This window comes from Echinops telfairi, unplaced genomic scaffold (assembly GCF_000313985.2).
Source record: "Echinops telfairi isolate 266 unplaced genomic scaffold, ASM31398v2 ScPeMD7_70;HRSCAF=299, whole genome shotgun sequence".
Classification (NCBI taxonomy): domain Eukaryota; kingdom Metazoa; phylum Chordata; class Mammalia; order Afrosoricida; family Tenrecidae; genus Echinops; species Echinops telfairi.
Window position 1 is genome coordinate 53,809,878 of NW_022103968.1, and position 8,082 is coordinate 53,817,959.

Consider the following 8,082-nt stretch of genomic DNA (forward strand, 5'->3'; position numbering starts at 1 on the left):
GCCTTACACCTGATCCCTTCGACACCTCGTAGTTGCATAGGCTGGTGTGCTTCTTCCATGTGGGCTAATAAAGCCCTTCTTAAGGGCAAAAACCTTCAGGGTCATTCAGTAGCACAGGTCTGATGGACAGCATCAAAACGAATTATACAGGTAGCCAGTCTATGTCCTAAAAGAGCACCATGTGCCCTGTGCATACTCAGCAATTCTCAATAACTTCCATGGGGAAAAGATTCAAGTACATTAGCTCTCCAGTAAGACCTGGGGACCTTCGGGTGCTTTCAACAAACACACAAGTGATTCTGATACTGGTAGCTAGATTTTGGAAACCTTAGATGGTTTGTTTTTTCATTGTATAAATTTTTATTCTTAAAATCATATTTTAAAAAAATCTTATTTATGGTGGTTGAGAGTGATGCTGCCAACATAATTTACTAGCATAATGCAGTGGTAAGGGCAGCTAGTTAGTTGAAAGCTTTGAATGATACATTTCATACAAATTTCTAATACAATATGTTCATTTTAATTTTTTCCTAAAAGACTACAGCATAAACCTTACATGTCTGTCTGCTAGTTTTATCAAATGTGTGTTGAAAATGTTTTTAAGATCACTTTAACCGCAAGCCCAGCACATATTACTGAAATCCTGTTAAAATATGGTAGTTGCTCAATGGGACCCCAGCAGCAACAGCTGGACTCTTATCGTAAATATACTTGGGGCATACTTCTCGAACTATCTCAGCAGTGACAGCATCAATTCTTGCTTCAAGCTCAGGAATGGGAATTCTCTTATAACATTTGCCTACCAATATCTTCACAAATTGGAGTAGAGCCATCGAGTTGCAACAACATGTTTGTTTTCAGAAGATTTTTGGCTCTTGCAACTTCACTCTCAGTGACATTTGTACAGAGCTGCATCCATTCCTTTTGAACAGTATGTAGCATGTCTGCAATGGTGGCTGGTTCACAAACCATAGAGTCCCCACAATCCTGTATCTGTGTAGGAAGTGTTGAAAGACTGGAAGCTATGGCAGAGGTTGCCATGAGAGGTGAGTTGGGCCAGCTTGCTAGATAAGTTCATTCCTCCACCAAAAGAGCCATCCCAGTTACCAATCAGTGTGTTTGTGACCATGAGAGAGTGTGTGTCTGGATGCGCCCAGCCAACAGCTTCAACAGCGATCACAAGGTGTGCCAGAGGCATCTTGTCATCTCGCACACGAATCTCACTTCCTGTGAACTTGCAGGGAGGCAGAACTGGTATCCCTCCTGTGTTGCTGGACAGAGTCCCCAAAGTGAAACTTGGCTAACTTAAGCAGTTCATCGTGGGAAACTCCTCTGGCAGCAGCAAGCACAATTCTTGGCCCCTTATAATGTGTGGTTATAGAGTCCACCAAGTCCTTCCTATTGATAGACTTGATATTTTCAGTTGGTCCCAAAATTGTGCGTCCGAGTGCCGTATTCTGATAAGCTGTGGCATGAAGATAAACAAAAACAACTTCTTGTAAATTGGTTTCAACTTCCCGCACTTCGCTAAGGATCACACCACGCTCACACTCAATCTCTGCTTCTCCCAATGTACTGTTTTGTATGATATCAGCAAGAATCTCTACAGCTCTTGGTAAATCCTTAGACGTTGAGATGAGCCCCATATTTTCAATCTCAAGTTCCAGATCTAACTGGGACCTCTTTTTGGTGCCCTTCACATGCCAAGAGGAAATCCATGTTTCAACTCTACAAAGCCAGCATCGGTCCTTTCAGATCCCTGTCCTTGAAAGCCATATGTTCCAGAAAGTGAGCGGCAGTTCCATTATTTTTCTCATTTTCATATCTACTTCCAGCATCAATCCAAAGCCCAACCGTGCACGTCAAGAGCCCAGAGTCTTCAGAGGCCACTCGGAGTCAATTTTCCAAACTTGTGACTCGGATCTCAGGCACATTCAGCACAACTTGTGTCGCGGCCTGTGTACTTCTCAATCTGCCGCCTCCAAAATGCAGTGGCTGGCCTGCAGCACCTCCGACCAGGCGCCTCCGGGTGGAGCCCGTCAGCTGGTGCCGCAGTGCGGGGACCAGGACCGCTCGAGCCACCGCCGCCATCCCTGCTAGCACCTTAGACAGTTTATGAAGACGAATAGGCCCAAGATGAATAGAAAAGCCGAAGGAGGGTGTTATCAAATAGATGATCCAACCATCACCCAAACGTGACGCTGATTCTCAAAACAAGGCAAACGTCAGTATTTGCTGAATTTTAAATTCATTTGGTGTTGTTTTTTAATCATTTTACTATATTAGAGCTATAAAAATAGCTACTTTTTATCGTGCAAGGAACCCTGGTGGCAAAACAGTTAAGAGCTTGGCTGGTAATCAAGTTAGGTCATTTGAACCTACCAGCTACTTAGCAGGAGAAAAGACCAGGTAATCTACTTCCATAAAGACTACTAATAATAATCATAAACATTACAACCAAGGAGGAGGTGAAGCAGAAGCTAGACAGGTGTTCACTTTAGTGAAGGGAAGAGAGAATTCTACAAGAGGCAAAAGGGAAATCAAAGGATGGCAGGACAAGCTACTAGGTTTGATAAACAATGTTGAATACAAAATTATCTAAAATGCAATACCCCACCTAATCCACAATAAAAAGTTAAAAAAGTGGGGGGGGGGGGCGGCGGAATTGCCGGGAAAACCTTATAGCACAGATCTACTCTGTGGTCTAGGTCACAATAAGTCAGAAATCCCTCAACAGCACCTAATAACTTATGGAGCACTGACCATGTTATAGATGCTACTATTAGTGATTTACATATGTATTATTGCATTTCAGAGAGGAAAAAAATGGTGACACAGTGAAGCAAACAAAGCTATCAAGGAGTAACAAATCTGGGAATCAAACAGCTCTGTTATTAAAGTATGTGTCCTATGGAGGCTGCACCTCCCACTAATCACATATTAGAAATAAAACCGATAAGCAAAAATCCAGGTTTGTAAATATAGGAAGTGGGTTTTTTCTTTAATTTGAACATTCCTAACTAGAGAAAGATTACATGGGACTTCATTCCATGGTGATCTTTCAGAGTACACTTAAATAACTATATGGCAATGGGAACCTCTGAAAAAGAATCAATCTTGAGTCTTTTTCTAAAACAAGTAATCAGAAACAAGAAGTCTTAATGGGACAATAGCTACAATGCTGGGCTGCTAAAAGGTCATGAGATCCAAGAACTACAGAACTCCTCCTGTAAAAATAATAGCCTGGGAAACCCTATAGGACAGTTCTTCTCTACCCGATATGGTCACTATAAGATTGATTTGATGGCACCAGCAACAATAATAATTAGTATCACCTGAATATTAAGAGCTGATCCATTACTGGCAGAACTAGCAGTGGATGGCAAATGGAGTGATGATAAAGGATTACTTGGGAAGCATCTTAAAAATAAAAATTCAAGGCCTCACTCCAGTTCTTCTGAATCAAAATCTCTGGTCTGTGCCTCAGAAATTTGTTTTTTAAGATTCTTTATGGGCATCCCTTGCGTATCCTGAATTCTGTATCATCGATACCCTAATCCTAGCATTTTACAGAGGCATACAATGAAGGTCTAAAAGGTTAGACTCGAGAGATTACAGTTTGTGACATAGTAGACTGGAAAAACATCCTGACTCCCCACTTGTTGCTTTTTATCATTCAAGCTGCTTTTTTGTAAAATGGCACGTCTTTCTGCTCTGCAGCTTATGTCCTATTAGCCTATATCTCTCATCTGCAAATTTGGAACTACAAAGTGTCTACCTCTTAAGAGTTGCTGTGGAGATTAAGCAGTATATTCCTAATGATGCACTTAAAACAGTGTGTGGCATACAGTAAGTGCTCATTAGCTATGTACATAGCCCATTAAAACCAAAGCATGCCTATTTTCACTGAAGATTTACTGAACCAGACCATTTTAAAAAGAAGAATGCACATTTCGCTTTAGAAATCCAAGAGGCCTTTTAACTCGGGGCTAAATTTAAAGTCATGGTACCAAATATTTTGTTCTGAACGGGTCCTGTTCAGCTATGCCAACAGATCACCACACAAAGAAGGTAATGGCCCAAAACTTGTCAGATACTCCCACTTTAGCATGCTTCATGGTCATTTTAGGATGACCAGAAACTATGTTTTAGACAGCCCCTTTCCCATAACCGGTGTTTCTTAGGCAAGTTAATGGTTGGTAACCACAAGCATACAGAATCCGTGAGAATCCAGTGAAAGGTAGAAAGATTAGGGATAAAAGGGGTTGTCTCCACTGAATGCCCAAAGGGCTTTGAAATAAATCAGGCACACATTAGACACCTATGGGGACAATCCAAGGTTGGACATTCACAGGTGAGGGTCACCCTGGGCACACACACTAAGTACCAGTACCATCACATCACAGGTGCACCTGAACTCAGTAAGATGTACCAGTAAAAACTCTCAACCATTCTCCCCACCCCCACCCCTCCCACCAGGTGGGAAGAAAAATCCGACTGAGGGCAGATTGCTCTCTTTCGGGTAGGAGGGCAGGATCTTCCCCATGTCTTCAGTTCGCACACGAACGCCCTCTCAGGGCTCACTCTTGTTTTTGTTGTTGTTCCGGGACTCCTCTTCGGTTCTGTGGACTCCACTTTCCAGCCATTTTTCCGCATGGATTTTCGTGCTTCCACGCGGCCATTTTCTGTCACGAACTTTCCCACAGCCTCCACCATGCGGCCTTGCAGGCTTTCCAGGGAGAGCTTGTCCTATCTGAGATTGTATTACCCAAAACTTTCCTTCCCCTCATAAAAGTTATTTGATGATGCCGGTAAATTCTTGCAGCGTTGAGAAGAATCGAGGAAAACCACCCCAGAAACCTAACACAAGCAAATGGCCTCACAAGTCCTCCCAGAAGAATCTATCGTGATTGTAACCCGAAGAGCAGTGTCACCTCACCCTGAAATAAACAACAGCTGCTTCCAGCTGTGCAGAATAACCGCGGGGATAATCAGGGAAGTCCACGACTGCATCAGCTCCTAACACAAAATTAGGACACGGCAGTCCCTCAACCCCCACGACAGGCAGTGCTGCCTTCAGAGGAGGACGAGGAACTAAGGTTTATTCAACAGCCTCTTTCCCTGGGGTGAGGCCAAAGGAAGCCAACCTTGGATGGCTGGTCAGGCCTGAGCGACGCCTGAAGGCTAACGACCTTCTGGTCCCGATCCTAGGAACTGCCAAAAGCCGCCACCGCGCCACAGCCCAGCTGCCGGAAGTGCGTCAACCAGCCAGAGGAGGATGCCGGGAGTTGTAGTTAAGCTACTTCTGGTGCTTCCAATTTACCTTTTCCAGACAAGCGCGCACACACATCTAAGAACAATAAAAAGAAGTTCGCCTTGTGTCCAATATGTCTAATATTCTTTCTTCCATCCAGGTGATAAAGGGAACTGTTAACGGAGTGCATGTGTAACACGGGACTACAAGTCCCAGCATGCTCTGCAGAGTCCTGAGCCGGGCCACCGTCTTCGGTGTGGGCCTCATGAATGGGGTGTCGGGCGTAAGGCAAAGCCTGGCACCGTCCGCGCGTCCGGTACCTGCTCCCGGAGCGTGAGTGCGGGAGTGGGCCGTGCGCCTGCGCGCTCCTGGGGGAACGCGAGGCGGCGCTGAGCTGTTGCGGGCGCGTGCTGCGGAGGTTGGCGGCAGCGGCGGCGGCGCCGCGCGCCCGACGGGCCGGTCGTTGGGGGGCTTCCCGCCTCGCCCCAGGCTGCCGGCAGCCGTGGCGGCCGCCGGGGACCGCAAAGGTCGGAGGAAAGCAGGGAGCGGAGGGGGCCGGCCCCGGCACGCTGAGGAGCAGCAGAGTATGCCCCGAGACAACATGGCCTCCTTAATCCAGCGGATCGCCCGCCAAGCGTGCCTCACCTTCCGGGGCAGCGGGGGCGGCCGCAGCGCTTCCGACCGCGGCGCGGCGCCAGGCCGCGAGGCTGCAGTGTCGCCGGGCTTCCCGGAGAACCTGAGCAAACTAAAGAGCCTGCTGACCCAGGTCCGCGCCGAGGACCTGAACATCGCCCCGCGCAAGGCCCCGCTGCAGCCGCTGCCACCCAACCGGCCGCCGGTCACCTACATGCACATCTACGAGACGAACGGCTTCAGCCTTGGCGTCTTCCTGCTGAAAAGCGGCACGTCCATCCCGCTGCACGACCACCCGGGCATGCACGGCATGCTGAAGGTGCTCTACGGCACGGTGCGCATCAGCTGCATGGACAAGTTGGAGGCGGGCGGCGGGCAGCGGCCGTGGGCCCCTCCGCCTGAGCAGCAGTTCGAGCCGCCGCTGCAGGCCCGGGAGCGGGACGCCTTGAGGCCGGGTGTGCTGCGCTCGCGGGCCGAGTACACCGAGGCCAGCGGCCCCTGCGTCCTCACGCCGCACCGGGACAACCTGCACCAGATCGACGCCGTGGATGGACCCGCCGCCTTCCTGGACATCCTGGCCCCACCCTACGACCCCGACGACGGCCGGGACTGCCACTATTACCGGGTGCTGGAGCCAGTCGGGCCCAAGGAGGCCACCGGCTCGGCTTCTGACCTGCCCCGAGAGGTATGGCTCCTGGAGACCCCGCAATCCGATGACTTCTGGTGCGAAGGGGAACCCTATCCAGGTCCCAAGGTCTTCCCGTGAAGCTGGTGCCTAGGAGCGGTGGCCCCAAGACATGCCCATCCTGATCTGGACCAGGCTGCACGCAACCCACAAGGGCTTTCTTTCTACCCCCCTGCTTTGGCGTTGGATCTACTGGAATGGGCAGTAGCTGCTTCCTCAGGAGTCTTGGGAAGCGCGGGCGATTGGACTGCAGCCACCGGCACGGTTAAAGGGGCGGGGTAGGCGGGGAGGCTAGTTTGCTTCCTGGCGCTGTCACTGCCACCGGGGGTTTTGTTTTTGGGGAGGGGGTGGGCAAGGGACTCTGGAGCGCTTCCAACATAAAGCCATAATGAAAATGTCCTTCCTCTGTTGCCCACCCAAATATAAACTCAAGTCAAACTATACACTAAATACGCCCCCCCCCCCCCTTCTCAGGTAAATCGATTTTTTTCCCCTTCCCACTTAGGCCCTTTGTTTTAATTTATTGACTGCATGGGCCAGTGGCTTGAATTATTTTCAGTTCAAGTCACTGGTAAAAACTACGTCCAAAAGAGCTGACCTACTGGTAAATGCGAAGTCGTCTTGCCTATTCGTTGTGAAATCCTTTCAAAGTTGGGGGATTCACCCTCATTACAACTATGCATGTAGAGGACAAGCTTTCTTTCCTCTCCTACCCAGTAGCCACTTCTGGTTTACTCTAGCAGCATCTTAAGAAATTTCAGCACCTGTATATAGTTCAGTGACAAATGGTATCTTAAAGCTTGTCTTTCCCATCAATTCCCAGATCTGTGAGTTGAGCAAATATGCTTCAGGTTCACCTTTAATGCAAAGACTGTATTATCCTCAAATGATGTTTTCTCCTTTTAAAGTACTTTAAAAGGCTATAGGGTAATTCTGTTTTCTAACCCTAAGATTCAGAGATGCTGAATCGGTGATGCTTCCATACACCCGAATGTAAAACCCCCTAGCCAGCTTTGGGATTTGATAGCCCAATACTTCCGGTATTTGCTGCAAAAAATAAGTTGAGGGATGTTTCACATGAGGGCTGATGGTTGCGGCAGTATTGTTGCTGGCAGTATTAGCTCAGATCCCTCAAGCAGGAGGACATGAGGGCTGGCGTCCTCTGATGTGCTTTGCTATGGGAAGAGAAGGCACATGATTGAGGCCAGAAACTTAAAAATTAGCTCTGGTTATAGTCATTCAGGCATCCCAACTTGGAAGTAAACACTTCCTACCCTACCCTTGAAGTTAGCAGTTTTGTTATCTGTGACTACTTTTATTTTTGCCCTTTAGGTGGGGCAACCTCACCTGGTTTACAAATGTATTGACACCCATCTGCTTCAGGCCCGGAAGCACTTACTGTTTCCCCCTTTTTACTATTTATAGGATTTCCTTTTTCACAAAACTTCTAATGAAAACAAACTGTAGAAATAAACACATTAAAGTTTGCCCAGCTGCCATCTCAGCCCTC

General features: G+C 48.0%; 1 protein-coding gene and 1 pseudogene across 1 annotated transcript; one reads left to right on the forward strand and one right to left on the reverse strand.

The window, feature by feature from the left end:
- Positions 1 to 6: 6 nt before the first annotated feature.
- Positions 7 to 2,585, reverse strand: LOC101651648 (annotated as a pseudogene).
- A 3,118-nt stretch (positions 2,586 to 5,703) lies between these two features.
- On the forward strand, positions 5,704 to 6,910 carry ADO (2-aminoethanethiol dioxygenase). Its single transcript, XM_004701112.2, has one exon. The coding sequence runs from the start codon at positions 5,841 to 5,843 to the stop codon at positions 6,651 to 6,653; it is 813 nt and encodes a 270-aa protein (XP_004701169.1). The 5' UTR covers positions 5,704 to 5,840; the 3' UTR covers positions 6,654 to 6,910.
- The last annotated feature ends 1,172 nt before the right edge of the window (positions 6,911 to 8,082 follow it).